Source organism: Heterocephalus glaber, unplaced genomic scaffold (genome assembly GCF_053883595.1).
Source record: "Heterocephalus glaber isolate CG9 unplaced genomic scaffold, H.glaber_assembly_v1.0 deba00001610, whole genome shotgun sequence".
Classification (NCBI taxonomy): domain Eukaryota; kingdom Metazoa; phylum Chordata; class Mammalia; order Rodentia; family Bathyergidae; genus Heterocephalus; species Heterocephalus glaber.
This window is the reverse complement of record NW_028258381.1, coordinates 11710847-11732326: the sequence shown is the minus strand read 5'-3', so window position 1 is coordinate 11732326 and position 21480 is coordinate 11710847. Positions and strand designations below refer to the sequence as shown.

At 37.3% G+C, this 21480-nt stretch overlaps 1 protein-coding gene across 5 annotated transcripts in view; it reads right to left on the bottom strand.

Annotated features, from left to right (window-relative positions):
- Zpbp (zona pellucida binding protein) overlaps window positions 1-21480 on the bottom strand; it is a 50736-nt gene that overhangs the window by 20408 nt on the left and 8848 nt on the right. The window contains exons 4-8 of one of the 5 annotated variants that reach the window (XM_087196077.1): window positions 20537-20641; window positions 19603-19752; window positions 18877-19095; window positions 12436-12510; window positions 3316-3392 (exon numbers count right to left, since the gene is read on the bottom strand). In XM_087196077.1, coding sequence (XP_087052203.1) covers window positions 3316-3392; window positions 12436-12510; window positions 18877-19095; window positions 19603-19752; window positions 20537-20641 — 626 coding nt within the window. Of the gene's footprint in view, window positions 1-3315; window positions 3393-12435; window positions 12511-18876; window positions 19096-19602; window positions 19753-20369; window positions 20451-20536; window positions 20642-21480 lie in introns of all 5 variants that reach the window. The other 4 variants (XM_087196078.1, XM_087196080.1, XM_087196079.1 and 1 more) reach the window with 4 other exon arrangements.

The following is a 21480-nucleotide window of genomic DNA, read 5'->3' as shown; positions in this document are numbered from 1 at the left end:
AGTAAAGGTTTTACATTTCATTGAAAGTAGCAAAATATCAATACCAGTAAGCATCATTGGGTATGTTTGAATTTTACAGCTCACAACACAGCCACTATGAAACTATACCAAAGAGCTAGTCCCCAAAATGGAAATAGCATGAAAACACACTTTATCTTTAATGTTCTAATTTCAGATTTTATTAATTAAATTCCAAGCTGTCAGAAAGTAAAGAAGAATTAAACATCCTTTATGGTGTTTCTCTGTCCCAAGGAAAGAATGTTTATTTTTCTTAAAGCAATCATAACAAGACATGTTTGTACCTGTGTTGATTAAACACACTGAGAGATGAGACAATTTAACACGAGTTGAGTGAAGCACTTGTTTAAAGACTTTTTTATAGACACGCCCATTTGGTTAGTACTCTTGTGAAATAAAAATCTACTATTTACTGTATCAAATGCTGTCAGGGAAACTAACTCTGCTTCAGGAAAGGCAACAGAAGCATCGGGTGACCTCCGGGACAAGCCCCTGAATCAGGCTGAGAGCAAAGCATTGCTGTGCTCGAGTTCACCTATAAGTTTGTCAGTAGAGCTGGCAATATTTCAGTGACATTCAGTGTGACAATGCTTTGAGGGGAATAAAGGAAGAATACAAACATCCCATAAGCGGTTCACTAGTTTTTGATAACCCTAGCTCCAACAGACTGGATTATGCTCTCTCTCCGAACACCTATGATGATGTCCTAACCCCCAGAGACTCAGAAAGTGGTTGTATTTGGAGGCACACAATAGACACAGGCCCTTAAAGTTAGGATAAAGGTAAAAGGAGACCATCGACGTCAACCCTAATCTGCTTGGTGTCCTTATAAAGAGATGAAGACACAGACATGCACTCGGGGAAAGGTCCTGGATACACAGCTGTCCACAGGTAAAGAAGGCAGATGAAACCAACTCCATCAACACCTTTATCTCAGACTTCCAGTACTCAGGATCATAAGACAACAAATTTCTGTTACTTAAGCAACTCAGACTGTGGTATTTGTCAAATACACAGTCTGTGCTACTGTCAAAGATAAACCCACACAAATGTGCTCAACTATACTTTAACAAACATACCAATGCTATGCAATGGAGGAAGTGCACATAGTTCTGGGTAAATGAGATAGTCACAGGAAAACAGCAATAAAAACATCTTTAGCTAAATACCACACTTACACAAAAATTTTAGAAATTGTGACTTTGATTGAAAATGTAAAACTTTAAAAAATGGGTCCAAAAATTGGGTCTTGCATCTTCAGGATGCAAGAGTATTCAAACAGTTCTTAAGCTTCATACCAAAAGAGGAAATAAAGGGAGCGGGATTTGTACAACAGATGTCATAAAAATTAAAAAGCTCTCTTCTGTGAAAATCCATGTGAAGATGAGGAAAAGAAAGCTACAGTCTAACAATAAATATTTAAAAATAACAAACTGGTGAGAGGAATATTATCTAGATTCTATGAACTCTGCACTCAGAAGTTAAAAAAATTAAACTAGAAAATGAGACATTTAACAGAAACTCACTCAAGATGTACAGGTGGCAAATACGCATGTGAAAAGATGGCTAATAGATTGACCTCTACAAAGATGCAAATAAAACTACATGACTATTAGAAAGGCTACCATGAATAATACTAACAGCCCCAAATGGCAACAAAGATGCAGAAAAACTCCTCTTTCACTCAATGCTGGGAGGAATGTAAAATCAATTATAATATAACCCAGAATTAATGTCCCAAATGTGATTTCTTCATAAAAGCCTGAAATGTACAGAAGCTTTGACTGCAGCAGTCAAAAAACAAGGTCTCTAACAGGGCAGTACATAAAAACACTGTGATACATGCATTAAGGTACGCTAATATAAAGGAACAAACCACTGATACATGTACCATCTTGAATGAATCTCCAGGAAAATTTTTTCAAATCATGCCACTTTAGAAATAGTGGACAGCATAGTGAATGCTAGGAATTAGGCAAATGGCAGGACAGAGTCAAGGAAGGGAGGTGTGATACAGGAAGGCAGCACTTGGATGCTGGTGGTATGGAATTGTTCTATGTTTTGACTACAGTCGTGGATACAGGATCTTACACAAGTGATGCAACTGTATACTACTTGATCCACACAAATGAAAATAGGCAAACTGAGAGCAGTTAAAGGAGAGCATTAAACGATAGCAAAGTCAACAATCCGCTGTTGTGTTAGTGTACCACCTGTTTGAAAAATGCACAATGAAGGTATTGGAATTATTCTTGTAATTACATGTTAACCTAAAGTTATCTTCACAGTTTTCAATTGAAAATGCTGAAATGATTGATGTATGAATGTCTTCATAGCTACTGTTGTGGCAGTTCTAAAACATGATCACAGGTTCTATGATATATATCTCACAGAATAGAAAGTTTATGACAGGAGGGGAAGCCGAAAAATCTTTAATAAAACACTAACAAATATGATGAAGATACATGCTTCTTTCAATAAAATCAGAAAAAGTTTTAGACAACATTTAACAGCATTCATACTATAGTCCAGTAAATAAAGAACAAGAGAGAACTCCCTCATTTTGATAAGTGGTATCTATGAAAACCTAGTGCTAACACCATACCTGACACTAAATGCTCTGCCCTGGAGACCAGAACAAGAGGAAGATGGCCACTCTTGCTACCTCTACTTAATGCTATGTCATAGACTCCATTGATTCAAACCAGATCAGGTAAGGGAGAAAGGCAGAGAGGCGGGAAAGAAGTAACCTGTGTCTCCTTGAATGTGATACAAATATTGACACAAAAATCCGAAGCAATCTATAAAACAGCTGCTGTAACTCACATGTCAATTTAGCAAGTGGCACGGTGTAAGGTTAACTTGCAAGCATCTATTGGAAACTGAAAAAACTGGAGAGAATGACAGCTATGATTTCCTTTGAAAAATAAATTAATACAAATAGCAAATAAGACCAAATAAATGAAAAATAATTCTTCTTCATATAATCAATCATATTTAATATGAAAGTATTTTATAAACTATAAATTATATTCATTTTATATTTATTTTTGGGGGCCGGGGATTTAGCTCAGTGGTTCCACCTCCTGCCTCGCAAACGCAAGGTCCCAAGTTTGATACCCAGTACCAAAAAAAAAAAGTGATAGGCAAATATTTATTTTTGGGTGAAGTTTTATTTTACTATCACATTCCTAATTGGGAATTTGATGTATTTTATGAATAGATAAAATGCTTGCTTACACACTGAGGTATTCATTGAATTTTTTCTCTTTTTTTATATTGTCAAAAATAACATACCTTAGATAGTCTTTTGAAATATTCACAGTCATGGTCTTTACATGTCTTTGGTCCTTTTTCAGTGTCTAGAGATGAAACTGAGAAAACATATTTTATTTTATCATGGGTGCAACATACTATACCACAAAATTTAAATAGGCTTTTGAGGATTAATCTGATTTTTGTCTAATATTTTTCTTTCATTAAACAACTTTTCTCTAATGCTAAATAACACTTTAGTAAAAATCTAAGTGCAGAGTCATGCTGAAAACACTGAATCAGCCCGCTGCAGACAGCCACCTGGTTCTACACTACAAAGATGGAGAGGACACCGGACCACCAGACCACTGTACTGGAGCTAATCAAGTTCTCAGTATTTAAAGAATTCCTGCCCAGAGGTAGGGGCTTCTGAGTCACCCTCTCACTGCTCCTGGTCCATAGGAAGGGGCTTCCGGGCCACCATCCCTACCAGCATTCCTGGCCCCTGGCCTCTTCTCCCAGCTCAGAGGAGGTGAGCCACACAGCGCCAACAGCACCCCACTTGCCCCCCCAGTCAAAATGAGAAAACATGTAAATAAGTCTCAAAACCAGACTTCCAGATCACCTACAGCAACCCCAAAGGGAAATGAGATGGAACACTCTGATACTCAACCACCTGGACCCACTGAACTGGCAACAAAAAGGGATCTGGAAAAAATGAAATCAGAAATAATTTCTCACATAACAGGAGAAATTGTGCTCCTAGTGCAAGACATGATTAATAAATCTAGAGAGGAGCTCAGGAACATGATGGAATCCCAACACAGGAAACAAATGGAATCCATAAAAGAGATGCAAATAGATTTCCAGGACATGAAAAACTCCATTGAAAGTCTACACAGCAGAAGGAGCCAATGTGAGGATGGAATTTCAGATGTAGAAGATAAGATTGCAATTAATGACCAGGAAAAGAAAAATTGTTTCGAAATTGTAAGGGAACACGAGAAATCAATCTAGCAGCTGCTAGACGATGGAAAGAAGAATAACATAAGACTATTTGGAGTCAATGAAGAAACAGGAGAGAGTGCAGATAACATAAAAAGAACTCTTTGCAGAAGTAATGGCAGAAAACTTCCTAAGCAGGGAAAAAGAACTTGACACACAGATAAGTGAGGCATATAGGACTCCAAATAGCCTTGATCAAAAAAAATCTACACCTAGGCATATAATTGTTAAGATTCCAGAGACTCAACAGAAGAACAAAGTTCTACAAGCAGTTAGAGAAAAGAAACAAATCACATACAAAGGAAAGCCCATCAGAATCACAGCAGACTTCTCAACACAAACTATCAAGGCAAGAAGAGCTTGGAGTGACATATTCCAAGCCCTAAAGGAAAACAGCCTCCAACCCAGATTGATGTACCCTGCAAAACTATCTTTCAAAACTGATGGAGAAATAAGATACTATGATGACAAAGAGCACCTTAGGAACTTCGTGAATACCAAACCAGCACTCCAAAGAATTTTACACAATATCCTAGGAACAGATATTGAGGATCACAGTCCCAGGAAGCAAAGCAGAATGAACCCATCTGGCATGACAAGAAATTAAATGTAAAGGGGGAGAACCCAACAAAAAGAAAAAGTCATGGCAATGACAAGTCAATATGTTTCAGTTATAACCATCAACGTTAATGGTCTCAATTCACCAATCAAAAGAAAGAGACTGGCAGAATGGGTCAAGAAGCAAAATACTGCATACAAGAAACACACTTAATTCAAAAGGAAACTCAAAGACTGAAAGTTAAAGGGTGGAAAACAATACTCCATGTGACAGGAACCCGAAAAAAGCAGGAGTAGCTATCCTCTTTGCAGATCAACTAGATTTCAAACCAACACTGATTAAGAGAGATGAAGAAGGACACTACATCCTTGTAAAGGGAACAATCCAAGAGGAAGAGATGACAATCATAAACATCTGTGCACCAAACACTAGTGCGCCCAACTATATAAAGCAAATATTAACGATCATGAAAAGTCATATATCCACTAATACAATTGTAGTGGGGGACCTCAATACCCCACTGTCACAAATAGATCAACTAGACAAAAAATAAGTAATGAAATACTAGAACTCAATTAAACTCTTGAATAAATGAACTTAACAGATGTTTACAGAGTCTTCCACCATACAAAATCAGAATACACATTCTTCTCAGCTGCACATGGGTCATTCTCAAAAATAGACCACATACTCACACATACAACATGTTTAAGTAAGTGCAAAGGAATTGAAGTTATCCCCTGTATATTATCAGACCATAGTGTGATGAAATTGGAGATCCATAGCAAAAGAAACTAAAAAAATTTCATAAACACATGGACATTAAACAACACACTTCTGAATAACCAATGGGTCACAGAGGAAATTAAAAAAGAAATCAGACAGTTCCTGCAATTAAATGACAATGACAGTACAACATATCAGAATCTATGGGATACAATGAAAGCAGTCTTACAAGGGAAATTCATAGCAGTGAATACACATATTAGGAAAACAGAATGAGCCCAATGAAACAGCCTGGTGCTGAACCTCAAGCTTCTAGAAAAAGAAGAGCAGGACAACCCCAAAGCTCATACAAGCAAAGAAATTATAAAGATCAGAGGAAAAATCAATACAATGGAGACTAAGAGAACAATACAAAAAAATCAATGAAGCCAAGAGTCAGCTCTTCAAAAGAATCAACAAAATTGACAAACCCTTAGCCAACCTTGTCAGAAAAAGGAAAGAAAGGGCCCAAATCTATGCAATTAGGAATAAAAAGGGTGAAATTACAACAGACCCAGCAGAAATCCAAAGGATCATCAATACCTACTTCCAGAACCTATACGCCAATAAGATGGACAACACAGAAGAAATGGACAGATTTCTAGATACATATGAATTACCAAAGTTGAATGAAGAAGACCTAAAAATTCTAAACAACCCAATATCAACCAATGAAATTGAAAACGTTATTAAGAACTTATCAACTAAGAAAAGCCCAGGCCCTGATGGCTTCACTGCTGAATTCTACAAGACATTTAGAGAGGAACTACTGCCACTACTGTTTAAACTCTTCAATGAAATTGAAAGGGAAGCAATACTCCCAAATTCATTCCTGGAAGCAAGCATCACTTTGATCCCCAAAGCAGAGAAAGACCCAACCGAAAAGGAGAACTATAGGCCAATCTCACAAATGAACGTAGATGCAAAAATCCTTAATAAGACACTGGCAAAGAGAATGCAGAAGATCATCAAGAAGGTCATACACCCTGATCAAGTGGGATTCATCCCAGGGATGCAGGGATAGTTCAATATACGAAAATCAATCAATGTAATACACTATATCAATAGAGTCAAGGATAAAAACCATATCATTATCTCCCTAGGTGCAGAAAAAGCATTTGACAAAATCCAACATGCATTTATGATAAAAACCCTACAAAAAATTGGAATAGATGGTCTCTACCTCAAACTGAAAAACCCATCTATGAAAAACCAACAGTCAATATCATACTAAATGGTCAAAAACTGAAATCCTTCACACTAAAATCAGGAACACGACAAGGATGTCCACCATCACCACTCTTGTTCAATATAGTTTTGGAAACACTAGCCATGCCAATTAGACAAGAGAAAGAAATAAAAGGAATAAAGATAGGAAATGAAGAAGCCAAATTGTCGTCATTTGCAGATGACATGATACTGTATATAGAAGACCCCAAGAACTCCACCAAAAGTCTTCTAGAGTTAATAACCAAATTCAGTCAAGAAGCTGGTTACAAGGTCAACACACAAAAATCAATAGCTTTGCTCTACACGAATGACAGACTCACTGGGAGAGAAATAGGGCAAATAATTCCGTTCACAATAGCATCCAAAAAACTGAAATACCCAGGAATCAACCTACCGAAAGAAATCAAAGACCTCTTCTCTGAAAACTATAGCACTCTGAAAAGAGAGATTGAAGATGATATCAGAAAAATGACAGACATCCCCTGCTCCTGGGCAGGAAGGATTAACATAGTGAAAATGGCCATACTTCCAAAACTGCTGTATAGATTTAATGCAATTCCAATTGAGATCCCAGCAGCATACTTCATAGACCTCGAGAAAACAATCCAAAAATTCATTTGGAACATGAAGAGACCCAGAATAGCAAAAGCAATTCTAGGTAACAGAGACATGGCAGGGGGTATCACAATCCCCACCTGCAACTATACTACAAAGCTACTGTGATAAAAATAGCATGGTACTGGCAAAGAAACAGACCTGAGGACCAGTGGAACAGATTAGAAGATGCAGAAACAACACCGGACACACTCAGCCATCTCATCTTCAATAAAGAAGCCAAACACTCTCACTGGAGGAAAAGATAGCCTCTTTAATAAATGGTTCTGGAAAAATTGGGCTTCAACTTGCCAAAGATTAAAACCAGACCTATATGTCTCACCATGCACTAAACTAAAATCGAAATGGATTAAAGATCTAAATATTAAAATAGAAACACTGAACCAGTTGGAACAGAGGTTAGGTAGAACTCTTGAAGACATCGGTGTAGGAAAATATTCTATGAACAAAACCTCAGTTGCCCATGAACTAGCACAAATAATCAACAAGTGGGATCTCTTCTTATTAAAAAGCTTCTGCACAGCAAGAGAAACCACCAGCAGTATGAAGAGAAAACCCACAATATGGGAAAAAATCTTCACCTGCTCTTCCTCAGACAAAGGTCTACTATCTCGAATCTATAAAGAACTTAAAAAGGTCAGACCTCCCAAATTTAAAGACCCAATCTGAAAATGGGCATCTGAAATGAACAGACATTTCTCAGACAAAGAAGGAGAAATAGCAAATAAATATATGAAATAATGTTCAACATCACTGGTCATTTGAGAGATGCAAATGAAAACAACGCTGAGATTCCACCTCACTCCAGAAAGAATGGTTGCTATCATGAAATCAACCAATAACAAATGCTGGCATGGCTGTGGGGAAACAGGAGCCCTGCTTCACTGCTGGTGGGAGTGTAGACTGGTGCAACCACTATGGAAATCAGTATGGAGATACCTCAAAGAACTAGGACTGGAAGTCCCATTTGATCCCACTATTCCACTGCTGGGGATCTTCCCCAAAGAATTAAAAGAATCTTACCACAGTGATATATGTGCACCCATGTTCATAGCAGCACAGTTTGTGATAGCTAAAACTTGGAAACAGCTCAAATGTCCATCAACTGGGGACTGGATCAAGAAAATGTGGGGTTTTTAAAATAAAATGGAGTAGTACTCAGCTATAAAAAATGAGAAAATGGAGACATTTATAGCTAAATGGATGCACATTGCAGCGATACTCTTAAGTGAAATAAATAGGACACACATGTATAAATACTGAATAGTTTCCCTGGTGTGAGAAACTGAAAGTGTAAATGGGGACTAAAATGTATGATAGGTAATGTGAAATAGGAAGAAAAGGGGCAAAGTGGAAGGAGGTGGGAGAAGTAGGGGAAAGGAAAGAAGGGAATGGAATTAATATGAGAAAATAGAAAAATAGGAACAAAATCTTTGTAAATAGGGAAGACTGGAGGGGTTGAAGGGAGGGCTGGGCAAGGGTGAAAGATGGGAACAAAGAGAGATTATGTAAAGGTGCAAATTTCCGATGATGAATATCATTATATTGCATACCTAAAATGTACCAATGATTAGAATGAATAATCGATAATGCAAAACAGGAAGAAAAGTTCCAAAGGGGTAGGGGTAGTGGGAGGGGCAGGGGAAAGGAAAGAAGGGAAAGCAAAAATGATGAGAAATGGAAAAAATGGAAATAAAGTCTTTGTAAATAAGGAAGGATGGAGGGGGTGAAGGGAGGGCTAGAAATGGGGAAAAAATACGAACCAAGATGCATCATGAAAAGATACAAGTTCCCAATGAGAAATGTAATTGTGTTGTATACCTACAATGTACCAATAAAAGAATTTAAGGAAAAAAATCTAAGTGCAATATTTATTTCATCTAGATCAAGATAATGTCTCTTCTACTATAAATTTAAGAACTAATTTCTTGATAATGCTTGGCTACTTTAATTTTATAAAACTTTAATAATAGAATTATTTCAACTTTTATAACATATGTACATGCAAGTTGCATTTATTGAGTTCTCTAACTCTACTCATAACCAGACTAACTCAGTTCTTCACCTCTAGCTACCAAGTGATAAGCGAAATAATCTAAATTGCCAGGTATGGTGGTAATCCCAACAGTTTGGGAGGCTGAGACAGGGGGATCATAAGTTTGAGTCCAGTTTGGGCTATTTAGTGACTTAGCAAGACCTTGTCTAGAGTAAAGCATGAAAGGCCCTGAGTTCAGTCCCCAGTACACAAAAAATAACAAAACAGCCAGGCATGATGGAGCACAGCTATAATCCCTGCACTCGGGAGGCTGAGGCAGGAGGATCTCTGTGAGTTCGAGGCCAGCCTGGGCTACATAGTGAGTTCAGGGCTAGCCTGAAGTACAAAGGGAGACCCTGCCTCAAACAAAACAACACAACACAAAACAAAACAAAACCCCACAGGACAAAAACTATGGTAACAATCCTAGAAAGGGAATGAGCTTGGACTACTGTAGTGGCCATGGTAACTGAAATTATAATGATATTCACTTATGTATGCACTTCTTTACTTGACAAAAAAATTACTGCCCAGGAACTATGCTTGGTATTATTCTAGGTATTTGTGTATGTATTAAGTTAACAAAATCAGGAAAATCTCATGAGTTTAAAACTGTGTAAATGAGTAATGTCTTTGCAAGGTCATCTGAGAAAAATTCCTACAGTATAACCAAGACTAAGAAATCAAAAAGGGAACAAGAAACAAGGGATAACTTAGAAAATTACCAGTAATTAATTCATCTTTCTAAATTATAGCATCAGTCTTAGTACCAGAAAGTTCAGAATCCCCACTAGTTACTTTCCACTAGTCATCAAAACACATGGAACGAAATCTTACTTGTGCCCCTAGATCTATCACTGATGAACAGGCATATTGTTTAATTGCTTCTTAAGGCTTCCACTCCCTAAATCAACAGGCTGAATAGTGTGATTTTTATCATTCTTTACAGCTATGAGAATGTGATTAAACCATAAATCTTAGTCTACCAATGTCATCTATAATTTAACTACTAGCAATGGACAATTTTATTTTCCTCATAATTCTTGCCATATCCCATTAGTCATTCTAGACTCTTCCCAAGTATGTCCTGTGCTATCTGGGTATGCAACTGCTATGGTTTATATCTAGATGTCCCCCAAAGCCTCATCTACTCATAAGAGGGGCTTTTGAGGGACTAACTCACAGGGCACTATACCTAAATGTGTTATTAGGAGGCGGGGCCTGGTCAGAAGAGGAAGTCAGGGAGTGCATCTCTCTCCCTGGCTCCTCCATTCTCTCCTGGCTTCCTGGCCACCATGATGGGAGCAGCTCTCCTCTGGCAGGCCCATCTCACCATGCCGCCTCTGCCCTGGAGCTAACTATGGGACTGAAACCTCTAGAAAACATGAATCAAAATAATCCTCTCCTTCCTTAAGTTGCAGGTGTCAGGTATTCTGTCCCAGCGACAAGGTGAGTGACAATGACAGTGACTCAGAGTAGTTCATTTTCTATAAACATCTTTCAAAACATTGGAACTTAATTATCCATTTCCTTAATAACATCTCCCCTTCCTGAGAACCCACAGAGCATGCGAGAGAGCACAGACATTAGACTTATTAGACAACTGTTGTCAGTATGTTCAAAGAGCTAAAGAAAATCATGTAGAAAAAACTAAAATAAGTCAGAAAATGCTGTTTTAACAAATAGAGATGATTGATAATATGAAAGAAATTATAAAAAGCAAACCAATAAAATTACAATTGAGAGGAATTCATTAAAGGTTTACCACAGATTTTCAGAGACAGAAAAAAGAATCAGTGAACTTGAGGATGTCATTAAAGTTATTCCATCAGAGAAAAAAGAAAAAAAGAACAAAAATGAAAAAAACTTGAGTAACCTGTGTGACAACAATATATCAACATATGCAATAAATTGAAGTCAAAGGAGTAAAAAAGGAAAGCAAACAGAAATATTTGAAGAAATAATGGTGAAAATTCCCCAAATTTAATAAAAGGCATAAAGCCACAGATACAAGAGGATCAAAGGAATCCACATATATCCAAGAGAAATGCAAGGAATTCCACACTCAGACATATTATAACCAGACTTACAAAAATGACAGCTGAGCAAATCTAGAAAGCAGAGGAAAGAAGTGATTTCACATGCAAAAAGCATACAATAAAATGAACATATGATTTCTTATCAAGAACCATGGAAGCTAGAATGTAGGCTGTCCCTAAGAAATCCACTTAACACAGAAAGACATGGATAGATTAAAAGTAAACAAATGGAGAAAATAGATTATGATAACCTGAATCAAAAGAAAGCTAGAGTAGCTATATCAATTTCACACAAAATAGAAGTCAGGGTAAAAAATTATGAGGAATAAGTAGACTCATTTTATTAAGATAGTAGGGTCAATTCTCCACATAAATAAATATCCCTTATGTATGAAATCCCTTATGTATGTGTGGAATGACAAGAGGGTAGATATTTAAGACAAAACTGATCAAAGTGCAAAGAGAAAAAAAAAGTGCAAAGAGAAATACAAGAATCCACTAGTCACTATCATATAAGGAGATGTCAACACCCCTCTATGAATAAATGAAAAATCGAGAAAGTAGGAAATGAAGACCATAGCGGACCTGAAGAACACCATCAACCTTACCAGAGGGATATTTAGATATGTTGTTTCATCCAATAAGCAGAATAACTACATCTTTTTCTCAAACTCACATGAAACACTCACAAGAGAGACCACATTTGGGCCCATATCAAACTCCTAAATAGATTTAAAAGAACAGAAATCACACCATGTATCCACTTAGATCATGACAGAATTAAACTAGAATTCAATGACAGAAAAATAGATGGAAAACACCAAAATATTTGGACATTAAACATTACACTCATGAATAATATATCAAATTTTAATAAAAATGATATATTCTAAATGAATGGAAACCCAACTTACCAAATTTGTGGGGCCGGGGATTTAGCTCAGTGGTTCTGTCACCTCCCTCACAAGCACAAGGACCCAAGTTCGACCCTCAGTACCAAAAACAAACAAACAAACAAACAAACAAAATTTGTGGCATGCAATGAAAAGTGTTGAGAGAGATATTCATAATATTGAAAATACGGATTAAAGAAGAAAAATGATACAAATTCAAGTATTGAAGCTTCTATTTAGGAAATTTTTAAAAAGAGCCACAAATTCAATTCAAGAAAGCAGAAAAGTAGTATAAAATTTGAGCAAAAATCAATAAAATTAATAACAGATAATCAAAATGTGAAATCAAATCTACTTGTCTAAAAGCATTAAGTGATAAAAATTTATGAAAAGAGAATCCACGCTTGCTAATATGAGAAATCAAAGTCATATTACTTCTGATTTATAGACTTTAAAAGAATATTAAGAGAATATTAAGAAAAGCACCTAAAAGGTGATGATCTAGATGATATGGACAAATTCTTATACAGAATCTATGAAAACTCATATAAGAATAAGAATAGAATCTGAATAGTTCTATATCATTTTAATACATTGAGTAACTACTTAACTACCTTCCCAAATAGCACCTGACAAAGATGGTTTCATTGGTAAATTCTACCAAAATATATAAGAGATAAACCAATGCTTACAATATATTCCAGAAAATACGTGCATTCACTCCAGAACTGGAGGAGACATTTGGGAACTATGTCTCAGGACACTATACAAGGACAGAATTACCCTAATACTAAACCCAGATAAATACATTACAGGAGAGGACAACTACAGACTGATGCCGCTAATGGGCATAGATGTAAAAATTATCAACAGAATAGTAGCAAACTAAATTGAACAATGTATTAAAAAGAAATATAACTCATGATGAAATGTGATGTAAACCAGGTAAATAAGTCTGGTTCAACATGCAAAAATCAAAACACATTACAGAGTAAAGAAAAACAATTGCATGGTAGATGTAGGAAAAACCCTGGATGAAGTCCATTACCTATCATTCCCAAAAATTCTCATCAAACCAACAAACTCTCAGCTTCATAAAGAACACCTCTAATAAACTCACTACAGCTGCCATCATGATAAAAAGAAATTCTAGAGATTTTCTCCCTAACATCAAGAAAAGGAGAAGGATGCAGCCGCTCTCCTTTCTTATTCTGGGTCATACTAGAATTCTTAGAGAAAGCATTAAGATGAGAAAAAGAAACAAAATATATATGTGTACATATGTATATGGGAGAAATTAGACTCCTCATAGGTGACATGATTGTCTATGTGGAAAATATCAAAAACTCATGAAAGAATTGGAACAAATAAGCAAATACAACAAGGTTTCAATATACAATATTAATATACAATGTCTAAAATGTGTATAGAATCAATAAAGGTGCCATGGCTAAAGAAATCCTGAGAGAGTAAACGTTTCTGATTTCAACTACAAAGCCACAGTGACCAAACAGTACTGGCATAACAACATACCCACAGCCTTGGGCAGCAGATTACCAGGCCCAGAAGTAAACCCAAGCATACATGATCAACTAATTTTCAACAAGGGCACCAAGACAACACAGCAAGGAAAGGATAATTTCTTCAATAAGTTGACATGTTCATGCAAGGAAATAAAATCAGACAAGTATACCACATATTAAAATCAAAGAACTTAACCTGTGACCTCACACTGTACAACTCCCAGAAGAAAACAAAGGAGGAACACTTCTGGGTACTGGTGTTGGCAATAACTTTTTAATAGGATATAAACAGTATAAGCACATAAGCAGAAATAAACAACGTGGACTATATCAATTTGAAAAGTTTGCACAAAGCTCTGTAAAGCCCTCTCTCTAAAAAAATTAATAAAAATTATAAACATGATTATTAAAATTAATTAATTAATTAATTAATAACACTATTTAAAAATAGGCAAAAGATCTGAATAAAAATTTCTCCAAAGAATACATAAAAGTGCTGAACAGGTACATGAAAAGCTATTCAATATCAGTACTCATTTGAGAAATTCAAATCAAAGCCACAGTGAGATATTATATGAAATATAATGGTTAAGTTGGCCATAATCAAAAAATGAGACATAAATGTGTTATGGAGGGAATGGAAAAAAGAGAGCTCTCATAATGTTGGTGGGAATGTACTCATAGACTGCTGTGATCATCATGAAAACAATACAGAGGTATTTAAAGAAATTAAGCATAGAGTTACCATGTTGCTGACCAACCTTTCTTGTAGGTGTAGGTATACACCCAAAAGGAGACTCCATAGAGACACATAACATATCCATATGCTGGGTATGAGGATTGTCTGTCTGTAACAATCACTTCAATCTGCATATGTACAGAAAAACATGTTGTACACCTTAAACTTATACAATAAAAACCAAAGTAAACTGCTATCCTGTGACTCAGAAAAAACAATGTAATTTGAAATTAAAGTGCAATGCCCTTACATTTTAAAAATATGAAGTACTTAGGTATAAGTCTAACAAAATGTGTACACTATGACAAGGGAATTAGGAAAATAAGTGACTTAAAAGGGCATCAAAAAGAATAACTTGGGCTGGGAATTTAGCTCAGTGGTTCTGGCGCCTGTCTCACAAGGGCAAGGTCCCAAGTTCGATCCCCAGTACCAAAAAAAAAAAAAAAAAAAAAAAAGAATAAGTTATTTAGGGATAAATTTGCTAGTGAGTTTGCTATACTGGAACTATAAAAACTATAAAAAGTAAAGTAAAGAAGAAAATAAAGAAGCAAAGAAGTCCTAAATTAATGGAAAAGTATCCTGTGGTCATGGATCAGTATCTTTAATGTGCCAGTATCTGTTTTAGTTACTTTTCTTGTTGCTGAGACTAAATACCCAACATCCAAAATTAAAGGAGGAAGGTTTATTTAGCTCACGGTTTGTGGAGGTTTCAGTCCATAATTGACTCACTCCAAGGCAGGGTGGCATCGCAGAGGAGAAACTATGTGGCGTGCAGAGGGTAGCAAAACAAGGGATGACTGCAGCTTACAGCAGTTGGCACTCACATCCTTAATCCTAGTGATCCTAGCACTGCACCATGAATCAATCCCAAGGTCACACACTCACATCCAGCCACCTCTGGAAAAGCCCTGCCTATGACTTCATGTGGCTTTTCGGGGACATCTAGACACAGTCATAACATTCCGCCCCGGCTCCCTAAAGATTCATCCAGATCCCTTTAAGCAAAAGGCATTTAGTCCATCTCCTAGCGTTGCCAAAATCCTAACAGTTTCTGCATTACTGAACAGTCCAAGTCCAAAGTCTCTTCTGAGATTTAAGGCAAACTCTTAGCTCAAGCCCCTGTACAAATGAAAAGAAAGTCAAACACTTCCAACATTCAATGGTACAAGATAGACATTTCCATTCTAAAAGTTACAAACAGGAGGAATGGGAACAAAGCAAGACCAAAACCCAGTAGGCAAACATTAAATCCCACAGTTCCACTTCCAGCATGCCCAACAGTCTGTGGCAAGTTGTGAACTCCAAAGGGCTTGGGTGGCTCCACCCCTACAGCACTGCTGGTGGTTGTAGCTCCCATGGCTTCTCTCTGGGGCCAGCTCTGTTCCCTCCTTGCAGTTTTTCTGAGACAATCCATGCTCCTGGCTTCTCCAAACTTCTGGGGTCTCCAGTGAACCTTCAATTTCATACCCACAGCTTCATACACTGCCCTCTCAGGGGCACACTGCCTGGCCTCCCAGAGCTTCTTCTGAAATTTGGGTGAAGCGTTCCTGACCCCACAGCTCTTGCATTCTGCATGTGCCTAAAACCAGCTCCACATGGATGATGCCAAGGTCTGCCGCCAGCTGGAGCAGCAGCCAGGCTTCCTTCTCTTTTGGCTGCAGGGGTCAAGTGCCTGTGAACTAAATCCCAAGAGACAACATCCCTAGGCTGTCATTATTCTGAAACATGGTACTCTAGGGCTCTCTTCTCAAAACAGTCTTTCACCTTTGCAACTCTGAGGCTGCAAAGGCTGGAGTCCCGCTGGTTCTTGTGATGTCCTCAGGCCATCTTTTCTGTTGTCTTCTTCTGAAATATTTGGCTTTTTTTTGCTAGTCTCCTCTGCTCCATCTTTGCAGGTAACTACTTTACTGGAGCTTCCTTTCTGGCCAAACTCAAAAAGTTTTAAATCATTCTGCTGGGCTCTTTGCTCTTGGTTCTCATCATAAATCTGGCTAAAAGCCCCCAACAGTAGCCATGCCACCATCTTAACATTAGACTGCCTCGGAATTTCTTCTGCCAGATTAATTAGTCTGCTACCCTTAATCTCAGTCTCAGGCAAACTCTCTGGACATGAGCAAAATGCAGATAAACTTTCTGCTAAGGCATAACATACATTATCTGGAGTCCGACAGCCAATACAGTCCTTCTTCCCAGCAGAAACCTCCAGAGCCTGGTCTTGACTGGCAGAATTTCTATCAGCATTCTGGTCTTCTGAGCTCTGCCCGGAGTATGCCGTCAACTACAGCCTCAGGTGTTCCAGCTCTGCTTTTTCAGCCAGCATCTCCAAACCTTTCCTAACTCTTTTCCTTCCCATAAGGCAGCTCCAAAGGCTCCTAAACCACATGGTCAGGCACAGTTACAGCAACGACCTTACCTCTCTGGCACCAAATTCTTTCTTAGTTATTTTTCTCATTGCTGAGACAAAGTACCTGACACCCAAAGCTAAAGAAGGAAAGGTTTATTTAGCTCACAGTTTGTAGAGGTTTCAGTCCATAATTGGCTGGTTCCAAGGCAGGGTGGCATGGCAGAGGCCATTACAGAGGAGAAGCAGTTCATGATGGGTAGAAGGTAGCAAAGCCACAAGGGTCAATCACAGATCTTTCTATACCTTATATGTTATACAGACTACTTAGGTTGGGTAATACTCACACCCTTAATCCTAGTGCCCTTGATCTTAGCATTGCAGCATGAATCAATCCCAGCATCACACACTCTAGATCCAGCCGCTTGTGAAAAAGCCCCTCCTATGATTGCATGAGGTTTTGGGGGGACATCGAGACACAAGCCATAACAACATCTAAACCTGTATACAGATTTAATGCAATGCCTATCAAAACTCCAATGGCTTTCTTGGGCAAAAATGGAAAAGCACACAGCAGAATTCATATGGAAACACAATCACCTTCAATTGCATGAGGACACTGAAGAGGAAGTGCAGTTAGAGAATTCTCACTTCCTAATTCCAAGCCCTATCAGAAAGCTGCAGTAACTAAAATAGCATGTCACTGGCATCAGGAGCTGCACCACTGTAGAGATACAGAGCCACAAAGTGGGTGTGGAGTTCAGAAATAAGCAGAGACACTTGTGACTATGTACAAAGAGCTCTTACTACTGAAGAACAAGAGACATACGATCTACTGTAAAAAGGACTTAAATATAAACATTTCTCCAAGAAGATGCATGAATGAGCAATAGCACACGAGAAAATTACCAACATCAGTCATTAGGGAAATGCAAGCAAGTTTCCAATGCCTCATTTCTGCTGAATGTCACCTCTTTTCTCCTACAGAGTCAAACATACAGGTTTCCAAGGATTTGTCTGCCCATGAAACAGACCAGGGAGCAAAGATTTCATATCTCCTATGCACCCTCAGAATGGGTCCCAGAAGAGCTAGAGAGAGAGTTGTCTGTTGGTGGTAATTTGTCTCAGGGACTAGTGAAAAATTCTCCATGCTTTCTGGAGAAGAGGAGAGAACATAGTAAGGAAAATGAAAGATTGAAAGTGAAGTTGGACGCTTGTTCTGCACCTTTAAAACTTCATGTTTCTCAACTGAGTCTCTAAACTGTCAAACTTAGATGGTTGAGGGAGAAGTAAGTGAAATTGTTAAGTATAATCAAATACTGAGAGCAGAGAAATCAAGGAAAATAAGAAAGCAAGGAAGGGAAGGGAAAAAAAGGAACACAGCAAGCAACTGCATACAAGGTGAAATGGGGCTGCACATCCTAGAAAGCACATGGGTGGGTATTCCTAGGAGAGTATTCATAATTAGATCATTTATAAATCTAAAGACCTTAGAGAATATTGGATTCCCATTCTGCATTATTTAGAAAAGAACAATATTAACTCATCTTCTAATTAGATACTTTCAAAAATGTAATCTTTGTAACTGAGTATCATAATAGAGCCTTGTACTGAGTTTCATTCCATAGTAAATTACCACTGCAGAGCTAAAGTTATTTCAGAGAGCAAACTTTTTGTTAAGTGCACGATACAGTAAGATTTTATTTGGGATTTATTACTAAGTCAAAGTAGAGAACAGAAAATATAAGTAGATTTATAACATTTATATTCTAAAAAGGCCTGTGATCATTAACATGTCTTTAAAATCAGTTATGGATTTTCAATTTGGCTTTCTTTCTTTAAATTTTGTATATACTTACCTGAGAATGTAAAGAACAGTTCATTTTGCAAACCAGCCTTTTGCATTTTGATGCGATGGCACTGAGACTTAAGTAAGGAGATCTCACATGAAAGGTCATGAACCAATTTTCTTAAAATCTGAAGAAGTTTCTTCTCAAAAGAAATATTATAGATACTGTTGCAGGGAGCTGCATGATATCGAGCTGTAAACTGGTAATAATAATGAGGCTCACGATAAGCTATAGAGATTAAATGGAGAAGTACACAAACATGATTATTCAAGTAAATAAAATGAATACTGCAACTCTTTGGGATAAATCATTATTTGGGATGTGTTTTACATATGGCTATGTTCACTTCCACCTAAAAAACACTTTTCTAACAGTTACCAAGTGCCAAATACTATAGTATAGGCACCTTACAATTACTGACTCACCTAAACCCATTTCTGTTTGCACATGAAACGGGTAGAGGTTTCCTGGGCAATTAGAAGCTGTCTTGTCTCCACAGTGAACACAAGATCAACAGTAGCTAAGAAGGTGAATCTCTAAGTAAGAACTGCATGCTAAGCTTCTAGTGGGTCCCAGGGATGTCGTTGTTAAAATGCACAAAGTAAAATACAGAAGTAGTAATTTTGTTAATTAAAAGAGACGAGAAATAGAAAAATCACATGTAAAACAAAACTGTAACAATATTTCAGTATTTAAAAAAATTATGAAAAGTTGAAACACAAATTTACTTCTTACCATATACAACATATTTCAGTTGAAGATTTTTAATAGGATCCTCCACATTAGCTCTATACTTGAGGAAACAAGTGTAAACCCCACTCATCGTCTCCTCGAAGTTCTGGAACACAAGGCTTCCGGTGGAGGTTATTTGCGCGGTGCTATTTTCTAGTAAAGGAGTAATACAGTTGTTTCAGTTACATGAGACAGATAAAACACTAAGACATTTTTCAAGCAGAGAAAAACCAACAATGTTTGCCTCCACAGTCACGGAAAGGAGCTGGGGCATAGCCAGCCCTTGTAGCTGGTGTTTGGTGACAGTGAGGGCCGGGATGATTTCATGTGTCAGGCTTTCACCAATCACAGTTCATCAATAGTGTGGCTGTCTCAGTGGTAAGAGACTGACAAAGACATGGCACGTGTGTTCTTAATCTGCCCTTTACACTGAGCAGGGCACTATCAAAGTATAGTGCATATATATGTGTACATGTATGTACAATGTGTATATACATGTTATACCCATGGCATATATAAAGTGTACATATACGAAGTCTATATTTTATGTGTTTAGATAAACTGTAATACATTTTAATGATGAGTTACAGCTCCGTAAGCTTACAAAGTACATATGAACCAGAGAAAAGAGTACACCTAGAACAAAGGCTAGCAAAGTCAAGTCATTAACAGCTAGAGATTTCATGCAGCTACACAAGACACAGATAAAAGCTGAGTTATAACCTTGAGAATTACAGGAAAAAAACCAAAAAGACCAGCAGACCACCCACCTTGCCCCAGGTCACATAGCCCTGGAGTTGGGCCTTGCTGCAGTGAGGATGGGATGCAAGCTCCCTTTCTCCTCAGTATGCCTGTAACATCACACGGGAGGAAAGCCATGCTGAAAATGGACAGTGCATTTGCCTGTGAGGCCTTTGGACCTGGGCTGAAGGACTACCTTTCTCCTCACGCTGTGTAACCTTAGGTGACCACTTTATCTTTGTGAAGTCCAGCTCCTTCCTGTGCACAGAATATGACAGCTTATCTCGCTGGATTATTCTGCCTAACAAATGCAACACCTATTAAAGTACCTGAAAAAGTTATAAGTCATTAAGCAAATAAAATGCAATTCTGAAAGTTCATCACTACAATGCTGTATTTGAGCAGACTTAATGTTTATAAAGTTAAGTCAAAATGTTTCTTCAAACTAAGACAATAGGTAAATGTGCTTAGTGCTGAAATTTTCCTTATTGATTTTTAAATAAATTTTTATTTAATTTCTAGTACATGCAAAGCCCAGCCTCAGATATTGAGGGAGAAATGAATAGATGGACACACCCACCCTCATGAAATTTACACAGAGCATTATCCTTGGAGACCTCCCATTTCTGAATCTTGGATGAAGCTGAAACATGTGACAGAAATTTAGAATGCATTTCTATTGTAATACCATCTCTTCATGACTATTTTTTGATAAAATATTATGTTTTTCCTATCATGCTGATTCTTTCCTAAAACAGAGTAGTAGTTTGCAAGTGCTTGCCATATATTTCAGCAGAAATAAAACTTCATAATAATACAATAAAACATGTCCATAAAAGTTAAAGAAATTTGAGAGTACCACATTATCAAAGATGCTATGTATTCACTGCAGTAATTTGAAAGCTTTCACATCAGAAGTATCAATAAATGTATAAAATACATATTTGATGGCTGTAAAATGTTAAGTGTTATGAGAGCCAGAAAACTGGGGAGCGAGCACTCTATAATAAGATGCCCTCTGGGTACCTTGTTAAAAATATTGAATAATACACTGTGAAAGGATATCCAGAGGACTCCATGCCAAGTACAAAAATTCACTGTATAATTCTTGTATCACTGATCATTCCATTGACCCTTAAA